The sequence below is a fragment of the Chamaea fasciata genome, unplaced genomic scaffold (assembly GCF_029207755.1).
Source record: "Chamaea fasciata isolate MVZ Bird 193981 ecotype frontalis unplaced genomic scaffold, bChaFas1.0.hap1 SCAF_15, whole genome shotgun sequence".
Lineage (NCBI taxonomy): Eukaryota > Metazoa > Chordata > Aves > Passeriformes > Sylviidae > Chamaea > Chamaea fasciata.
Genome location: NW_027094100.1, coordinates 11,785,512 through 11,804,019, shown reverse-complemented (window position 1 = coordinate 11,804,019; position 18,508 = coordinate 11,785,512). Strand labels below are relative to the sequence as shown.

Below are 18,508 nucleotides of genomic sequence, written 5' to 3'. Positions count from 1 at the left end.
GACAGCTGAACGCAGCCACTTCACCTTCTGATCACTGACAGCATCTAGTGATAAGAACTAGCACATCAGAAAGACACAAAATGAGCCTTTCTGGGCAAGCTGAACTTTAAAAGTGGAGATGAAAGCTGCTGTTTTCCTGACATCAGATGCTATCAAACACAGCAGTGGCACAGTTGTCTGTTGTTAAGCTGTGGGTACTTGTTCAGCTGCCTGAGCCTTTGGATGCCAGGTGGGTGGAGCACTTTCAAACACTGATAAAAGGTTTTGTTTCCTGTTGTTTTGGTGTAATTTAATTCGATGCCACAGGCACCCAGTCCCTTTTTTAAACAGAGATGCTTTCAAGGTTGATAAGATCTTACTGACAGGTACCAAAAACCAAGATGGAAATATCTTTGTGTTTGCTTGTGATACAGCTTTCTTCATCCAGCTTAAAGAAATCGGCCAAAGAAAAGAAGAAAACTTTTTTTCCCTGCTTTCTAGCAGTTTAGCTCTAAAATGTGGTGCATGACATGCTTTAAACAGGGATGCAAATCGATTGAGCTGCAGCTGCATGTGACAACACATTGCCCAAGGGTGCATGTGGCATCCTCATGGATGGCAAATGTGGCACTTTGGTGGCCTGGCAGCACCCTGGGGTGGCTGCAGGAGTGTGTTTCATTAACAGGGAGTGCTCTGAGATCCTTCTCCAATTTTTTTCAAGACAAACTATTGTTTTTAAAAACTGCTTTAAACCTACATTTTATGGCTGCTGGGATGGACACAGGATATGACCTTCTCGGTTTGGCCCAGATTTGGACTTGCTGTACTTTTTACATCACTGTTTAGCAAATGCAGATGTTTAAAAAGAAGGAGAAGGCTGTTTCCTCTGGAACAAAATCAAAATGCTTTCTATTCAGTGCACAGGAGCTCCTTTTATAGACTTTTGGTCTGATCCTGGGTTGAAGACAGGGAGAATATTGTGTGCAAGGGGATGACATGAACAAATTCGAATTGGGGGAAATCAGCATTTTCCTGTAACAAAGATGTGAACCGGCTTCTGGGCAGCAGTTGAAATGCAGATACAGATTGATTTATGGCTGTGCTCAGATCTGGGCAGTGGAGACTGGGTTTGAGCTGAGGACTCACACCAGCACCCAGATGTGTCCTGAACTGACCTGTGTTGTGTTTCCTATGCTGGACTTGATGCTTTGAATTTAATCCCAGTATATCTGGGGCATAATCTGGCAACAGAAAAAAAACTGCACAGAGACTTGTACCCATTAAGGGTCAGTGATTAGGTTGGGATGCTGGGTCTTTAAAAGTCCTCATGTAAAAATTGAATTGCTCACTTGCAGCTGTTGGAATTGGATCTTGGTGCCTAGTTGAACTCAGGGACATGCTCTCTGTTATTGTTTTAATTTAATAAATGGCTTGAAAGAGCACTTATATGGCTTGTGGGGCCCTTCCAGGAGTGGATGTGCTCTGTGAGAGGTGCTCAGCTCCTGCCAGGGCAGCGGGGAGATGGAGGTGACAAAGTCAGCTGTGCTCCCCCCTTATGACCCTCTGCCCTCACAGTGCGCTCTGCACAGCCCATGGTGATGGTCCTGCCGTGGATCCCACGGCTCCTGGGCCACCAGGAGCTGCCACTGCTCCCTGAACAAGGCAGGAGGGGGAGCAGAGTGCAGAGGCAGCACAGCTGGTGTCCTGTGAATCCCTGTCTCTCACCTGCCCCCTCAGGTGGTTTCACACTATGGGTAGAAAACAGTGTCTCCCCCAAATCCACAGCAGTTCAGTTCACAGCAGCAGGAATATTTACACTGACTTCAGATAGAGCTGGATCTAGCTGATTTTCCAGCACCCCTAAGAAGCAGAAATCCAGGTCAAAAGAAAGGTCTTACCGTCTTGATTTTTAAATTTACTTTTCTTTCATCCCCTCCACTGTGTCTGCAGAAACCTCTTTGCACCAGGCTACACCGAGACCCACTACAGCCAGACTGGCCAAGCCCAGAGCACCCCCCTGGCCCACACGGTGAGTGCAGAGATCCCTCCCTCCTGTGCCTGCCTGGGACACCAGGCTTGGAGAAGCAGGTGAACCTCTTCCTCCAGAGCCTTTTTTTTTTTCTTTCTTTTTTTTTTTTTTTTTCGGGCACAGATCCCCACAGCTTTAAGCTGAAGGGGAGGGCAGTCCAGCTTTCTGATCTAGGACGTTCCAGTGGGAAAGCTGTTCCATCCCCCAAAAATGGTAAAAACATCTTTCTGTTTTGCCTGAGCTCTGTTACGAGAGCCAAGGTCAGCTGCCAGCACTGTTCCCCTCTCTCTGGATGCTGGGAAATTGTTTATTCCTCACACTGCTCACCCTCTTGCTTTTAGTTTTGCCACCAGGTTCCCCACGCCGGGGACCTTCCCAGCCTTTGGGGAAAACAGCCCCTATAAGCCAGCTCCTGTTCATAAAACCCCATAAATTACTGATCTCACACAGGCTTGGCTGGCTCTGCTGCAGCAGCACAAAGATGTGCATTGGTCACAAAGCAAAAAATAAGAGATAAAATCCCCATGAGATCATCTTTCCTACTGCTGCCCCGGGGTGAGGGGAAGGGATATGATGAATATGTTGGCGTTTCTGCCCCAAAGCCTCCTTGTCCCAGCCGGAGGCTGCTTTTGTCACTGCCCACGGTGTCACCCTCTCTGGGGCTGAAGCCACATCCCTTGGGGGGGTGACCCGGGGCCAGCTGCCATCGATGGGCAGCTCCTTTGGGTCTGCCCCAGTGCTGCGGCCATCCGAGTCCTCTCCTTGGGGGTTTCAAAACTCTCAATTTTTGCCGGCAACAAGGAGCTGTTGGATGCTCTGGCACACAAGCAGCTGAAAGGGCGAATTTCGCTGCGGAGTCACGGGGATACAGCGGTGATAATCAGCTGCCAAATGCAGCGCGAAGGGAACAATTACCGGAGTGCTGGCAGCACCTAAATACAGCACATGCAGCCGTGTCTATCCCCTTTCTGCAGCGCCAACCCTGCCTCCCTCTGCCTTGCAGGAGCATTGCTTTTACCACGGGGTCGTGCGCGGCTGGGAGCGCTCCAGCGTCACGCTCAGCACCTGCCGGGGGCTGCGGTGAGTGCGGTGAGGTGCGGGAATCTGGGGATGTCCCCGGGAGTGACCCCGGGAATGTCCCTGGGAATGTCCCCGGGAATGTCCCCGGAAATGTCCCCGGGAATGCCTCTGCCCAGGTGCTGCCACCCCAGCCCTGCTCCCAGCAGCCTGGCTGCCCTGTTGCTCTCCGAGTGGATGGACCTGCTCTCAAAGAGCCTAAAAAGGGCAGAAAAGGAGGCGTGCTGGGGAAAATGCAGAAATTGGGGTATCATTGGTAGCCATGGCCTCCTAAGCAGCTGCAGGACCCTTCCCCCTGTCTGCTGCCAGCGTGGGCTGGTGCGATGACTGAGTTTTACTCGAGGCCACTGCAGCAAAAATTCCTGTCAGTGGCTCAGGGCTGCATCTGTCACAGGCAGGGACAGGGCTCACCACGTCCCAGCCCAGTGCTCCATGCTTCTGCAGAAACCTTCTCCCAGCCTCTCACAGCTGGCATTTTTCTGTGTGTTTGGGGGCAAAGCCTTCAAGTCTGAGCTCCCTCCTGGGCTGTGAGCCCTGCTGTCTGCTCTCTCCCCGGATGGTGCCAGGGCTGTGTGTGTGTAACCTTTATTTTGGGAGTAATGGAGCCTTTGGCTGGAAAAAGGGGTCTGTATCCTCAGCCAGGACTAAATGAAACAGTTTGTTGTGACCAAGGAGCTGCATTCATTTACACCAGCTCAGAGTTTGTTTCCAAAACATCACACAAGCTTTATTGACATTAGTGGTCATCTGCTCTGGAGCCCGGCTGGAAGTTGTGCTGATGGGACTGGCTCCAGCCAGGAAACAGGCCCTGCCAAAACAAACCTGAGACATCTTGGTGAGTGTAGCACAGGCCAAAGGGCCCTGTGGGATAAACAGGACAGTGCAGCCACCTGTGGCTTGCAATAAATACTCCAAAAGCAAAAGCAGTCACAGGTGTGCTGTGCTTCTGTCAGCTTGTGTTTTCCTGGGCTCTGCTTTCCAGCTCCAGAGGGACAGAGATGTTCAGTGTGCCTGTTCAGAGGGTCCCTGCACCCCTGAGCTGTCACTGTCTGCTGGCAACTCCTTGATATCTTTTTCTACCTGCTGGGGAGGCACAGGAGCTGAGCACATGTGGCTGTTCTCACTCTGAGCCTGCAGTGTGGGTGGTGCCCATCAAGCCACACATCTTCTAGAGGGCATCTCACACAGATTTCCAGCTCTCCTGGCTGCTAAATGCTCATTGGGAAAACTGGAAACATCTCAGAATGTGCATGACCCAGAGAGAACTCTGCTTTTCCTGTTGATAAACAAAGCCTTCACATTTTTCAGGTCAGGTCTGTTAAAGGCAAATTTCTTCTGTTGGTAGAAAAAACTTCCTCTGTCCCTAAAAAAAAGCTGTAAGTTAAACTTCTCAGGTTGCAGCACAAGCTCCAATAGCCCCTCAATGTCTGAGGCCCACTGAACGGATTTTAATATATGGAAGCTCAGGGATTTCTCCCTCTGAACTCAAAATATTCCCACCCTTTTTATCAATGAACTGACTGGCCTGGTAAGGATAAGTGTCTTGCCAGAGTCAGATGGGAGCTCAGCAGCAGCAGCAGCAGCAGGATTTGTCTCCAGTTGCTGTGATACTAATTAACTTTCCCTTTTATTGCTTCCCGTTTCGACAGAGGACTCATCGTACTAAGCAGCAATTCCAGTTATATCTTGGAGCCAGCTCCCGACAGCCCAAACCAGCACTTGATTTACAGGGCGGACAACCTGAGGCTGCAGAGAGGAGCCTGTGGCTACCAGGGCACTGGGCATGCAGCTGAAGATTGGCTCAGGGACTTCACAACTGGGATGAAATCACCAGGCCGGAGGGTGAGCGGGGCTCAGCCTGTGTCCATGCATGATGCTCCAAATAGCCCACATGTTCCCAGCCCTGCTGGAGCATAGCTGAGAAAGTGAAATGAAGAACATTCAGGAGGGTTTGCAGCAAGCTGGCTGTGAAATACTGTCTCCAGCAGGGAAATAAATGAGTGTTGGGGGCTGTGGTGGGCTGTAGCTGTTCCTGCATCCAATATAGGAGCAGAAGGTGGGCTGAGAACAGGCTTGTGGGCACTTGCTGTAGCTATACTGACCTTGGTTGCCCTGAATCAATCACATTTGGAAATCCCTGTGTGTGATGGGGTGGGATGAATGGCCAGTGAGACACAAACTGGGAAAAATGACCTTTACATGTATTTTGTGAAGAGTTTATTGGGGAATATTGGGGGATTAACCTAATAACCTGTGTGGCTGCTGCTGCAGGTAAAACGGGAGACTCTGCAGGCTACAAAGTACGTGGAGCTCCTGCTCGTGGCTGATTATGCAGAGGTAAGAAATGGGATTTTTGGACTCAGGGAGCACTGGGCACAGAGCATCCCACCTGCAGCATCTCCTGGGGCAGGGAGGGCTGCTGGGCCTCAGCAAGTTTTCTTTTGCAATCCCAATAATTCTCAGCAGACAAGGAGAGCTGTGTCTTGGTCACTATTGTCCTGGCAGCCACCACTGCCAAGGGAGAGATGCAGATTTGGATGAGGGCTGAGAGTCACTCCTGGTCTCCCAGGGTAGCAGTGGTCAGTCCCAGTAGTGGCTGGGAGATTCTGCCTTCAGAACAGGGACATTTGGGTGTTTCCAGAAATGATGTGCTTCTAACTGCAGTACACTTAATCTCTAGAGAAGATAACCATGATTATGCTCTGCTCTGAGCTGCTAGCAGATATATAAATATACATTTTTAAGGCTCCAGATCACAGAGTAGGTCTGGGAAAAGCTGAGTGAAGTCAGCAAACCCTGCCCCCATCCCCAGCCTGGACAGCAGGCCAGACACACTGACAGTGCAAACCACACAGTGCTGTCCTGATTGTTTCATCTCCAGCACAGACGGGAGCCAGGCTGGTCCTATCCATAATTTACAACTTGAAACTCCAGTAGGGAAAAACCACACAGTGCTCTGGGCTATAATTTATCCTGAACAAAGCTAAAGAGGCAGAACCTATTTTGGTTTCTCTGTTAGGCAGCAGGACACCAGGGAAACTGAGAAAACACATAATACCCAGGAACTGCCATATGTTGTTCACCATTTGATCAGACAAACTGGGGCAGAGTGTCACGGTGTTGTTAATTCCCTTTCTTTGCTCTGTCCCTCACTAGAAGAAAAGTCCTGGGTTTTGTCATCTGCTAAACAAAAATCTGAACATTTTGCCACTTTAACTCTTTGAACCAAACAGTTCGCTAAAGTTAACTCTTTAATTGCCAGGTGGTTTAAATAGGCAAATAGGTTGGATGAGTGAGACGTGATGAGATCTCCTGCAGCTTTGACCTCTATAGACATGAAGTCCTGTTACCACACATTTTACCTGGCACATTTGCCAGTTCTTGGTCAGCCCCTGCCTCTGGGGGCACTGATAAGTTTGGGCTGCTGCACTGTGCCACCATTGGAGTATCATCACTGCCATGGGGATGAATTCTGCATAAACGTGTACAGGTGAGCTTAAGGTCAGATGTGCAGTGCAGGGAGACTCCATAGTTACCTTCTTTTTACCAGAATAATGGGGCTCATTTAAACACATTTCAGCTTTTTGTAGTTGCCTTTGTGCTGCCTGACCTGTTCATTTTGCTCAGTTTCAGAAACATCGCTTCAGCATGGAAGCAACGAGGCAAAAATTAGTGGAGGCTGCTAATTACGTAGATAAGGTGAGATTGGGTGTGTGTGAAAGGAGGAAAGCAAGGCCCAGATAATGAAAAATGAGAATTATTTGGGCCAGGGGAAGGCTGGCTTTTTGGGAGAGAGAATAATGTTTTGGGAGTTTTCCCTGGTGACTTAGGGAGAGCATCTGCCAAACCATTGTGTTGTTCCAAATCCACAACAGGGTGGGGGGATCTCCATTCCTTCCCTTGGAGCCAGCATGAGCATCTTGTGTTTTACTGCATCTCTGTAAACACTGTCACCTAAGTAATGCTTTTTGGAAAGGGACTGAGGCATTCACTCGAATACCTGAATTCACTTGAATATTTGAATGGTAGAAAACCTGGGAAGCAGAGCTGGAAGGAGACTTCAGAAGTCATCCCCGCAGTCTTACCTAGTGCTGTTGAAGTAAAACTTCCTTGCTTTTCAGATCTACTCCCTTTCTGCTCCCCTTAAACTCCTTTCACCACTCCTTTCACCCCACTAACCATGAATGCTTCTCCTGTTTGTACTTGACATGGGCAGAATATTTCCTTACTCTTTTCAGGAATTTTGAAATCCTGGAAGATGAAATATGATGTCAGTCTCCAGTCTTTGTTTCTTCAGATTATGTCTGTGCCATTCATTCAAAAATGGAAGCTCAATGTGTGTATTTCAGTCAAGTTTAGATTTTTGGGTGGTTGCACATTTCTGTCTGCAGAGCTCAGCACTAAGCTGAAATGCATTTCCAAAGGAAGCATCTTCTCTGGACATGTGGATCTCCAGTAGCAATTAGCAGCATATATTCAAGATTTAAAACATAGTAAAGTTTCTTTGTGGCGTTCATTTTATCATCTCTTTTCTTTTCTGTATCTTAGTTTTACAGGGCCTTGAATATCCGGATAGCTTTGGTGGGGCTGGAGATCTGGAATTATGGGGATAAATGTGAAGTAACAGAGAATCCCTACTCCACCCTCAAGTCCTTTCTGGCCTGGAGTAGCAAAGAGAGGCTGCACAGAAAACACGATAATGCCCAACTAATCACGTAAGCTCATTTCTCCTGTTTCTGACAAGTGGGTTGGGTGGGTGGGAAATCAGTTTGTGCCACAATATTCTCCCAGGATTCAAGGTGGGTTTGTGGAAAGCATTCCCTCCTAACCCATCCCACTGACACACAGAGCCCTGGTGCTGGGAGCCAGCTGATGATGGCCTGTGACTGACGGGCCACTGATCCCATCAGGGCCAGTAGCCTGGCCAGCAGTGCAGATGGCATTGTTAGAAAAATTTGCAGCAGCTCTCAGATCTCCTTACCTCTTCTGTGGAAATTCATCCACCAGGATGAGTCAGAGGACCTGTAGGGCTGAAATGCAGAGATACAATGCCTTTCCCCTTGTTTTCTTTGGTTGGGCTTTTTTTCCCTTTAACATTACTGTATTTCCTCTCCATCTGGTCATGTTCTGAGCACAATTTCCAGGGCTCCCATTTCAAAGATGTTTTCAGGGTGGTGCAGAATTCCAGCTCAGAGGCAGGAGCAGAGCATGGCTGCACCTTAGAGGTGTTAGCTACTACTCTGTAAAGTCCCGAAATCCCAAGCTGGCAAATATCAGGCTTATGGTAAATTAAGTATTCCCAAACAGTACTCAGCTAAGGATCCAGAAATAGTATTTTCTGTGCTTGTTGCAAAGCTCAGCAGGAACACTTTTTGGAACCAAACCATTATAAAAAATAGGATTGTCTGGCTGGCCCATAAAACAGAGTATCAGTCCAAGATAAACAGACCTTAAGGCCGTGTAGCTCTGCTATGATGTCCTGCACTGGCAGACACTACAAAGACAAAGTGTCCCCCTGACACTGTGTAAGGAGCTGTGCACTGCAGGGTGCATTTCTCTGCCTGCCTCCTCGAGTGCCTCAGTGTCATTTCATGCTTTTTCTGGGTTGATTTTAGGGGTGTGCCCTTCAAAGGTACCACAGTAGGCTTGGCTCCAGTGATGGCCATGTGCTCTGATTTCCAGTCAGGAGGAGTAAACATGGTAAGTAATTGCCAATACCCAATATAAAACTTCTTGTCAGCAGTGATCCATAGGATAGATGCCTTCTAAAGCCCAGGGAAAAAATATTCCCTGTGAAGGCTCTCCACTCACCTGCTTATAGGCAGAAACACCTTCAGTAGATATTTTCTACATGTACAAAAGAGAAAATATCTCACCCCACTGACCCAGAGGTGCACAGGACAGGCACAGGTAAAACGCTGACGTGGCTCTTTGACCTTGCACAGGACCACTCTGATAATGCCATTGGTGTTGCTGCTACCATTGCCCATGAGATGGGACACAATTTTGGCATGAATCATGATTCTGCTGGCTGCTGTACCACCCCTGCAGCAGATGGGGGCTGCATCATGGCCTCTGCAACCGGGTGAGTTCATCTTGCATGGGCCCAGGAAGGAAAGCAAAGGGCTTTGTTACAAGAGTGGAGTGAGAACTAGAAATGTAGGGTGAAAGTGGGTTTGTTGCTGCCTGCTGGAGTCAGTGTTTATACACAAAAAATTGCTGGACGAGTCCTGGGTTGTGGAGAAGTAGCAATTTGCTAATTCCCAAGGAACTGATTCCTGCCTGAGACTGGCATTAGGTAATGGCAGCATTTGAAAGTGGAGCTCTGAACTGTCTGGCAAAAAGTGTTTGTGTTCCCTTTTCTCAAGAATGCTCCTTGGTTTCTGAGAGCCTGTGTTTTACAGGAAAGAAGTCTTTGAGAGAAAGGGGAAGCAAGCTCAAGAACCCATAGGAATTCAAAATATGATTTGGGATGAGGAAACAAAAATTTCTACCATTCAGTCACGAAACATGCCAGATGAACCCATACACTTAAAACCACATTCATCATCTTCTCAAGCCTTCCTCTGTTTGAACAGATTTTTTTTTTTCATAGGCATCTTCTTTTGTGTGCATCATTTCCTCCAAAATTGTTTGGGTGAGAAGTGAAAGCACAGTGGCACGCAAGTAGAGCACACAATATCCACACACAGGCACGACCACACATGAAGTGCACAGGCATTGTAGCATAATAAATAATAATAATTAATAATTCACATCACGAAAAATATTTGTTCTTCGAAATGAGGTGGTAGATAGGAAAAATGAAATATTATTTTTAGCGGTTAGGCTCACAGGGAGTTATTAACAGGCCGAGTGCTGGATTCTCAGGCTTGTTTGAGCAGTTAGGAATAGACCACAGCTCCAGTACTGAGGAGGGGAGGAGAGGACAGCCATGCTTGTCAGCAATCACAGTCAAATGTAACAACGTAATTTGGTTCTATAAAGTTTATTTTGTAAGGCAATTATATTACTAAGCCATCTTGCAATGCAGTCTCACCTTGTCTTCAAGTGTAGTGCAGGGACAGGAAATCACAATCTGCTTTAGCACAACTCCAAGAATTTCAGGGAGAGACCCGTGTCCTTTGGCACTTGTCAGGATTTGCATGTGCTCTTTTTTGCTTCTCTAAACCATTGACCAGACCTACCTTCATGTTTTTCTACCGTGTCTCTATTCAGGCACCCATTCCCCAAGGTGTTCAACCAGTGCAACAGACAAGAGCTGGAGAAGTATCTGCAGTCTGGTGGAGGGATGTGTCTCTCCAATATGCCAGACACCAAAAGAATGTATGGTGGAGGGAAATGTGGAAATGGCTACTTGGAAGAAGGGGAGGAGTGTGACTGTGGAGAGGTGGAGGTAACAATTGTTCAGATCCAACCATCTGGGGTTTAGTGGGACACAATTTTTTTTTTTTAATTGTGTATTTTGCAAATATGGTTATGTGATCTGTAATCAGTTTTTCTTTGTGCAGGAGACAGAAATGTCTTTCCTGTATGTAAATATAAATCAAGGTTCTAAAATATTACATCTGACTTCACAGTGTGTGGTACAATCCACCCCAGAACTCAGGGATGGTGTGGTCCAGGGCTGAACAGAGGTGATTAAAACTTTGTTTTAAAAGGAGATGAAAAAGTCATTTTAGATCACAGAATCACAGATTCATTTAGGTTGGAATAGACCTCCAAGATCAAGTCCAACCTGTGACCCATCACAACCTTGTCAACTGAACCACAGGACTAAATGCCAAATCTAGTCATTTCTTGAGTACCTCTAGGGACAGTGACTCCACCACCTCCCAGGGCAGCCCATCCCAATTCTTAACAACCCTTTCAGTGGAAAAAAACTCTTCCAGATGTTGCAGTTTCATATGTAAGTTCACTTTACCTATGGCTCCACTCCTGTTAAGGATGGGGCTTCTCTCAGCACTGCATCTCACTTCTACCAATCCACCCTTTGCCTCAGAAGAGAAAAGGGAGCTGGAATCAGCAGCCCAGACTCTCCAGATGTGACAAGCACAAGCAGTTGTGTCCCATCAGAGGGTGGCTGTGCAGTGCTGGCATTCAGCTGGTGCTGGGCACCGTGAGATAACGTGGGAGGGAGGGTGTTGCTCTGTGTGTGAGAACACACCAGTGCCAGCCTCAGGTCTGCCCTGTGAACTCTGCTGCACCTCACTGTCTTCCAGGACTGCAGGAACCCCTGCTGTGACCCCAGGACCTGCTCCTTGAAACCTGGTGCTGAGTGTGCCCATGGCAGCTGCTGCCATCAGTGCAAGGTGGGATCTCAGGGTTTTTCTAAGAGAAAAGGGAATAACAGGGGTGCAAGTGTAATGCTGAAAACTGGAGGGGGTAGGGGAGAAAACACAGCCAAACATGGAGTTTCACTCCTCATCTGGTTTGATTTTTCTTTAGGTGCAACAGCCGTGAGTGTAATCAAACTAGAGGGGTCCTTCTGGCTGATTGACTCCTGTGGTATCTTAACATGAGCTGTGAATGCTGTTGGAGTGAAGTCACATTGCCTGTCTTAAGCACTGAGGGATAAATCAGAGCTGATATTTCTCTGCATTGGCTCTAGAGGAAATCTAGACAGAGCTCTTGGAGCAAACACTTCCTCCAGGGATTAGGCTGGATGCTGTGTTTGCTCTGAACCCTCTTTTCTGAGGTGCAGCTGAATTCCTTTAGCTCGGGTGTTTGCTGAAGAACTGCTGGCAAAGAGTATAATTTTAAATCTCAGCTTTCCTTATAGTGACTGGTTAAAATGTGTTCCTGGTTTTGGAGCCAAAGATCTCAAATTCTACAACAAATTAACTCAAAAACGAACATGGGCTGACATTTCTCTTAAGCTTTATGCTTGCACATTGGCTGCATTCTCTTACTGACCTATCCTGAGCATGGGGAAAACAATTTCCAGAAATGCACCTGGACTCACTTGGAACAACCTCCCAGATGTAACTGTGAATGGCTTTTGTTCCCCACGTGTGTGGTGGACAAGAGAAGAATTAACTGAGTAAACTCGTAAGCAAGGGAGACATAAGTTACGCATCAGGAAAATGTCTCCAGCAGAAATGACATGAAAACACAGAAACAAACTTCCCAGCCAGGGAGGGTTTTGAGAACAGATTACACAAACATCTGCCAGAAATGGTTCAGGTAAATTGGATCCTACCCTAGGGTAGAGTGAGATGGATCAGAGTCCCCATGAGGTCTGGCAGCCTTCCATCCTGTGCATGATCTCATTGCTACCTGGGGAAAGGATCCAGTCAGCAATTTTATTCTACACAATTGACCCAGTTAATGAAGTCCCAGAGCACGAGTCACTGCTGACCTCAAAAAACCAAGACAAGGAGGACGAAGTGACACACGCAAAGTTCTGCCTTATCTACAGGCATCAAACCACAGAGGAGCCAAGCAATAATTCCGGGTTTTTTCCTCACTGTCTCTTTTTAGCTGATGTCTCCAGGAACTCCCTGCAGGGAGAGGTCAGGGCTCTGTGACCTCCCAGAATATTGCACGGGCGAGTCCCCGTTCTGCCCCCTCAACTCCTACCAGATCGACGGGGCTCCCTGTGATGGAGGAAAGGCCTATTGCTACAGTGGCATGTGCCTCACCTACAGGGACCAGTGTGTGCAGCTCTGGGGGCCTGGTAAGGACACTGCCTGCAGCAAAACATGCTGGCCTTCGAGCCAGAAAATGTTCTACTCCTGCTACTCCTCACCCTGCTGCTCCTCCCCCTGTGCAAGGCAGGAGTACCTTCCACACCTGCTCTCAGCAGCAGAGTCTGAGGAGCCTTTTCTCCTGCCTTACTCACGCGGAGGAGGCAGCAAAAAAATTTCCCATGCTCCAACCATTCCAAGGAAAAGGACAAGTGAGTGTTTGGCATGGGGTGAGATGAAGCAGCCACTTGAGTCTCTTCCATGCAGGGGCACAGCCAGCACCAGATGCCTGCTTTGAGAAGGTCAATGCTGCAGGAGACATCTATGGGAACTGTGGGAAAGACATCTATGGCAACTACAGGAAGTGTGACATCAGGTACAAAGCAGAGTGGCAGCCCAGAGTTGCCCACTGGAGAAGATGTTTTCATATGTTACAAAATGATGGGCCAGCAGATAAAACTGATCCATGCACTGGTTCACTCCCTCCCTCTCTGCCTCCTGGGAAAGCAGCTGCATGCTTGTGGGACTTGGAGCCCTTACAGCTGAAGCTTTCAGTTCACAATTTTCAAACATCTAGTTGGTATTCTTCCAAAGCAACAGAAGAGGGGTGATTTATTTTTTTTTTTTAATCTCTAAGATAAATGTAACTTTCTAACTGAGAGAAAAATTTCTTAGTCTTACTTCTGATTTTGTTGAGGTTGGCCATCCATGGGAGACAACCCCCATCCATGGGGACTTGTGGGGTGGTACCAGCAGTATCCATCAGACACTATTGCTTGGGATAATTCCTGGGAGGTCCCTGCCAATTTAACAATGACTCAGCACTGCTGCTTTAATTTACATTTAGGGCTCGTGTCTACAAAGCATTCAGCAAGCCAGGAATAATGACTTTAGCCTTTCCTTTGAAACCAGAGATGCTAAATGTGGGAAGATCCAGTGCCAGAGCTCTGCTTTCAAACCCCTGCAGCCCAATGCAGTGCCCATAGACACCACTGTGAACAGGCAGAGGTGCCGAGGCACCCACGTCTACAGATCTGACAGTGAGGAGAAGGAGATGCTGGACCCTGGCTTGGTGTTGACAGGAACAAAGTGTGGGAGCCATCATGTAGGTACAGTTCTGCCTGGAGTGGCTTGGGGGAGGTTCAGGGCGTCACTTTTCCACCCAGAATGTGCTTTGTGGTTATCAAGCTATTAATTTTTTATGTCTAATGCTTTTCTAGGAGGTTTCTGCCTTTGCTAGAAAAATAATTCATTAGAGGCTTCGGGGAAGCGATGGAAGGACACACACCAAAGGCTTTATGTCTTTGCCAGATGAAGTTCAGGGCCAGTGCTGAATCTGGGATTTGCTAGTTGGTTGAAGTTGTCTCACTTAAAGATGAGACACAGTTGGAAACTAAGACATGTGAGCTCCTTCAGGGATTTGCCATGTGAGCATGGCCAAGCCATTGCCAGCTGAGCTCCCACTTCTCTCTGATTCACATTGACTGGGGTTTAGGGTGCTGATTAACTGTTTGCTTGGGAGCCAGGTTAACCTAATTTCCTGTTATTCTGCCCAGGGAATTAATTAGTTGTATTTTCAAGGTCTCTGGGACCTGCAAGTCACAAAATAGCACAAGGCAGTGGCCTGGTAGGCAACTCAGAGAGCTAACACTGAGTTTTTGGATGCTTTCTGTGCAGGTTTGCTTTGAGGGGCGCTGCCAGAACATGTCCATCATCTTTGATTCTGAGAGCTGTAGCAAGAAGTGCCATGGGCATGGAGTAAGTGTCTTCTTTTTCATCTCCATTCCAGGCTGAAGCAGGATGGGCTTCCATTCTTCTGTGGCTGCTTGTTCAGCTCAGTTCTGACAGCTTCCTTAGGTTTGCTCTGGATTCTGGCTTCTTTGCTATCAATTTGCATATTTCTTCTCTGTTGGATGCATTTTCTGGTCCATGAATGTCCCTTTGACACAGGATTTAAGGAGGTTTGTTGGAGGGATATGAATTGCAATAAATGAAAAACAAGGAGTAATCCTAAAGAAAAAAATCCTGGGGCCAGTTTAGATTGAATAAAAAGTATCAGACTTACTAAAGAAAAAAGAGCAAAAAGTCACATTTAGGGCAGTTTAACCCAAATTGCTTTGAGATAAAGCCCCCAGGGGATGGAAAGAAAAGAGAAATATCAATGGGTCAAGGTCTAAAGCCTACAAAATAAGAAATCTTCACTTGATGAAAGGAAAAACTCATGTCCTTCAGTTTAGAGATAAGAGAAAGACATTTCTAAATGCTGTTTTTCTGCTGAGTTCGGGTTATTGGCACGTCAGCTGAAGAACCCTTGTCTTTTGGAGAAAGGGAGAATTTCTGAGGAAGTGAAAGCCACTTCCACTCCCTGAAGAAAAGAGTTTCCAGGCACTCAGCTGCCATTGGAGTCTCTCCTGTAGTTTTTAATTCAGCAAGGGCTTAGTTTCTTTTCACTCTCAGGTTTCTTAGTAGCCTCCACTTGAATCTCTGAATCTTTCCACTCCAGGTGTGCAACAACAACAAGAACTGCCACTGCAACCCGGGGTGGGCTCCCCCGTTCTGCAGCAAGGAGGGGACAGGAGGAAGCTTGGACAGTGGTCCTCCTCTGCCTGAAGGTGAGAGGGACCAGCTCTGCTACAGAGCCACTTCAGAAGGATTTGAATTGGTTGGGAGCAGAGAGTTTTCCATTTAACAAACTCCTACCTTCTTGCCCTCAGGTTCTTCAGCGGTTGTCATAGCTCTGGCAATCCTGGCTCCCATTCTCCTTCTCAAAGGAATCTTATTTTTATTGTATTATCTGAAATGCTGGAGTAAATTTGCCATCTGTTCTCTAAAGAAGACACCTCAGTTCAGGTAAGTTCTCCGTGCTGTGCTTTGTCTGCTTGTCCCCCCTCCTGCCAGGACAGAAGAGACATTGCAAATGCTGTGAGGAATGTCACTAAATTGATTTGTTGGTGCAGTCACTATTGGCTTCTCATTTTTTCACTCCTGTGAAGATAAAATAGTAAGTACAGGAAAATAAAGGAGAAAACATATCAAGACATTAACAAGCTTTTCTTTCTCTCGTTGTCAGTGACACGTCTGGAACTGGGCATGCAAACCCTGCCTTCAAGCTGAGAACCCCCCAGCAGCAGAGGAAGGTAAGGGCAGGGTCGCCTTCCACCTGCAGAGCAGAGATGCAGCTGCCCCAGGGTGTGGGATGTGGTTTCTCCTCACATTGGAGTTAGCGAGTGGTTTTAGCAAAGGACGGGAAAAGGAGGCAGATATCACCCATGGCTGAAAGTCAGTGTTGCCTGAGTGTAGCACCTATTCATTTTGGTTTCCTAGTGATTTCCTCAAAGGAAGGAGCTGGGATTTGACCAGGCCTGTGTGGCTGCTTGTGTCTCCAGCTGGATCCTCTGTCGTCACATCCCCCATCTCAAAACTGGAGAAATGGCAAACCCTGGGTTTATTTGCCATTGTCACACTGATGCCTGGATTACTCTGTTCTCTTGATTTCCATTTCTACTTCATGATCCCAAGTTGTCCCAGTCCATCTAACCAGCACTTACTAGACACAGACAGCATATGCTGGTGCTGCAGGCAGTATTTTCTACTCTGTGGCTCTTGGACCTCACATAGATCCTCAGAAGTGTCGCAGCAAGTATAAAGGGTGGTTTGAAGAGGAAATACATGAGGATTTGTGGCTCTTCTGCACAGGTGATTGGCTTCCCTGAAATCCCACCCAAACCTCCTTCTCAGCAAGCTCCAGGGCTCCAGATGAAGAGACAGCAGCCCCCCACCTTCTCTGGCAGCCAGAGCTGCAGGGTGGGGCAGCCTGTGGGACCAGCACAGCCAGCGCTTCCGAAGGACATTCCCCAGAGGACACCCCCGAGCAGGCCAGCACCTCCTGCTCCCAAACCTCCAGCCTCTCAGGTATGGAGTCCTGCTGCTGCCCTGTAGATGCTGTTTGATGGGAGGTTTGTTCTGGCGAAGCCTCTCTCCCTGGCGGAGCTGTTAGTCTTGACCCAACCTGACCCCATCTTATGTGAGCGTCCTCTCCATGAGGTTATTTTGAGGCTTAAAAGGAAAGATTTATTTCTTTTGCTGACAGCTCTGTTCTAAACTCACTATGGACCCCACATTCTTATTGGAAAGATGGTAAATCACTCAGACAGACTTAAACCCATTTTGCAAAACAGTGTTATTATATTGGGGCCCTCAAAGAAGCAGAGGGCCCAGTTACAGCAGGTAGCAGGAGGCTCCCAGGAAGTCTCTCTCTGAAGGACATAGGGGAAAACAAACCTTATGGAGGAAAATCTTAGTGAATGGGGTTTGTTTCTAGCTCCATTGTTCTTGTGAACACCCAGCACTTCAGCAGGAAAGAAAACTAAAACAAAAGCAGGAAGCTGAGTGTTGTCAATGAGGAATAGGTATCCTTCCCAGCTGCTTGTTGACAAGTTCCCCATGATCTCCTTTGTGTTCCCTCCCCAACATATCCAGTCTCTTTATCTCAGTCAGGCTTATGAGATGGAACACTTTCCATAGGATTTCCACCAGAAACCTTGTTGTTTCTGGGTTAGTGGAGAGCCACGAGCTGGGGAGGACACGGGGGAAATAATTAATGTCACTTTTTGCTAGTTGCAGTGTCCTTCCTAGATGTTTGCAGCATCTGCCAGATTTGCTCTCTTGCTATTCCTGTAGGAGCTCTTCAGACCTGGCAGACAGTGGAATTTAGTCTGCCTTGTCCTTCCTGGAGTCACAGGGCAAGATCCTTGGAGAGCAATAGATCCCCAAGCCATCAAGCACTGCATTTATGCACAGTCTGAGGAGACTGCAGGGGTTTTGGGTGGCTTCCAAGTCGTGAGTGCAGCTGTGTTTGTTAAATCAACACCTGTAAGGCAGCAGCTTAGCACAGAGCAACAACAGGCAATTGGCTCTTGGGGGGGGGATAACTTCTCCCCCTGGGACATGCTTTCCACTGAAATTCATCAGATGAATGGAAAATATAATGCTCTGAGCATCCTATTGGGGCCAGCTGTGTGCACAAACAAATAATGACTGCTTGTGTGTGTTTGTATGGGCACAAGAGCATGCACGTATGTAGTGTTTACAGGCATTGCATAGCAAACGAACAGTGTGTGTGTGTATGTGTGTGGAACTTGCTTCAAGCCATGAAGAGCGTCAGTTAATGTGGCTAATTAAAAAGGCTCTGGGACACAGGTTACCTATTAGTTCCAAAACTTAAGGCTTAAATTCAAAACTATTTCTTTTTTCCTGTAGGATATTTCAAGGCCCCGGCCGCCCCAGAGAGCTCTGCCAGCAAATCCCATCCCATCCAGGTGCAGGGGCTGGCAGGGGAGCAGCCCTGCTGTCCCACTGCCTCCTGGGCACAGCAGAGCCCCAGGACACCTCCAGCCTGTGGCAGAGGTAGGCACTGAGAGTGGTGGTGGGAAGCACCACTCAGCCCTGGGGAATAAAAGCACTCTGAAGGGAATATCAGCCTGCAAAACACCTTCGTGCACAGCCCAGGTGGGTGGAGACAGAGAGGCTGGGGTTGGTCACATTTATAGCAGGGGTCTCTGTTTTTATCTGTTTCAAATTAAGAATTTGAGCTGAGCAAAAGCCAGTGAGTTCAATCCTCCACATCCCTGGACACTTCCTCAGGCAAGGCATTTGTGTGAGTGGGGCAGAGCAATGGGGTCAAGGGCTGTGGGACACAGAAGTGTTAGTGAAGAGCAGCAAAACATGAAGATTC

General features: G+C 47.7%; 1 protein-coding gene across 3 annotated transcripts in view; it reads left to right on the top strand.

The window, feature by feature from the left end:
* ADAM19 (ADAM metallopeptidase domain 19) overlaps positions 1–18,508 on the top strand; it is a 32,290-nt gene that overhangs the window by 10,943 nt on the left and 2,839 nt on the right. For 2 of the 3 annotated variants that reach the window (XM_066196879.1, XM_066196880.1), the window contains 19 exons: positions 1,930–2,008; positions 3,012–3,088; positions 4,735–4,927; positions 5,357–5,422; positions 6,713–6,784; positions 7,634–7,800; positions 8,701–8,785; positions 9,031–9,170; positions 10,304–10,481; positions 11,308–11,397; positions 12,569–12,764; positions 13,042–13,150; positions 13,687–13,879; positions 14,452–14,532; positions 15,278–15,386; positions 15,489–15,624; positions 15,845–15,911; positions 16,471–16,686; positions 18,034–18,457. In XM_066196879.1, coding sequence (XP_066052976.1) covers positions 1,930–2,008; positions 3,012–3,088; positions 4,735–4,927; positions 5,357–5,422; positions 6,713–6,784; positions 7,634–7,800; positions 8,701–8,785; positions 9,031–9,170; positions 10,304–10,481; positions 11,308–11,397; positions 12,569–12,764; positions 13,042–13,150; positions 13,687–13,879; positions 14,452–14,532; positions 15,278–15,386; positions 15,489–15,624; positions 15,845–15,911; positions 16,471–16,686; positions 18,034–18,369 — 2,590 coding nt within the window. In that variant the 3' untranslated portion in view covers positions 18,370–18,457. Of the gene's footprint in view, positions 1–1,929; positions 2,009–3,011; positions 3,089–4,734; positions 4,928–5,356; positions 5,423–6,712; positions 6,785–7,633; positions 7,801–8,700; positions 8,786–9,030; positions 9,171–10,303; positions 10,482–11,307; positions 11,398–12,568; positions 12,765–13,041; positions 13,151–13,686; positions 13,880–14,451; positions 14,533–15,277; positions 15,387–15,488; positions 15,625–15,844; positions 15,912–16,470; positions 16,687–18,033; positions 18,458–18,508 lie in introns of those variants that run through there. The other variant, XM_066196881.1, reaches the window with a different exon arrangement.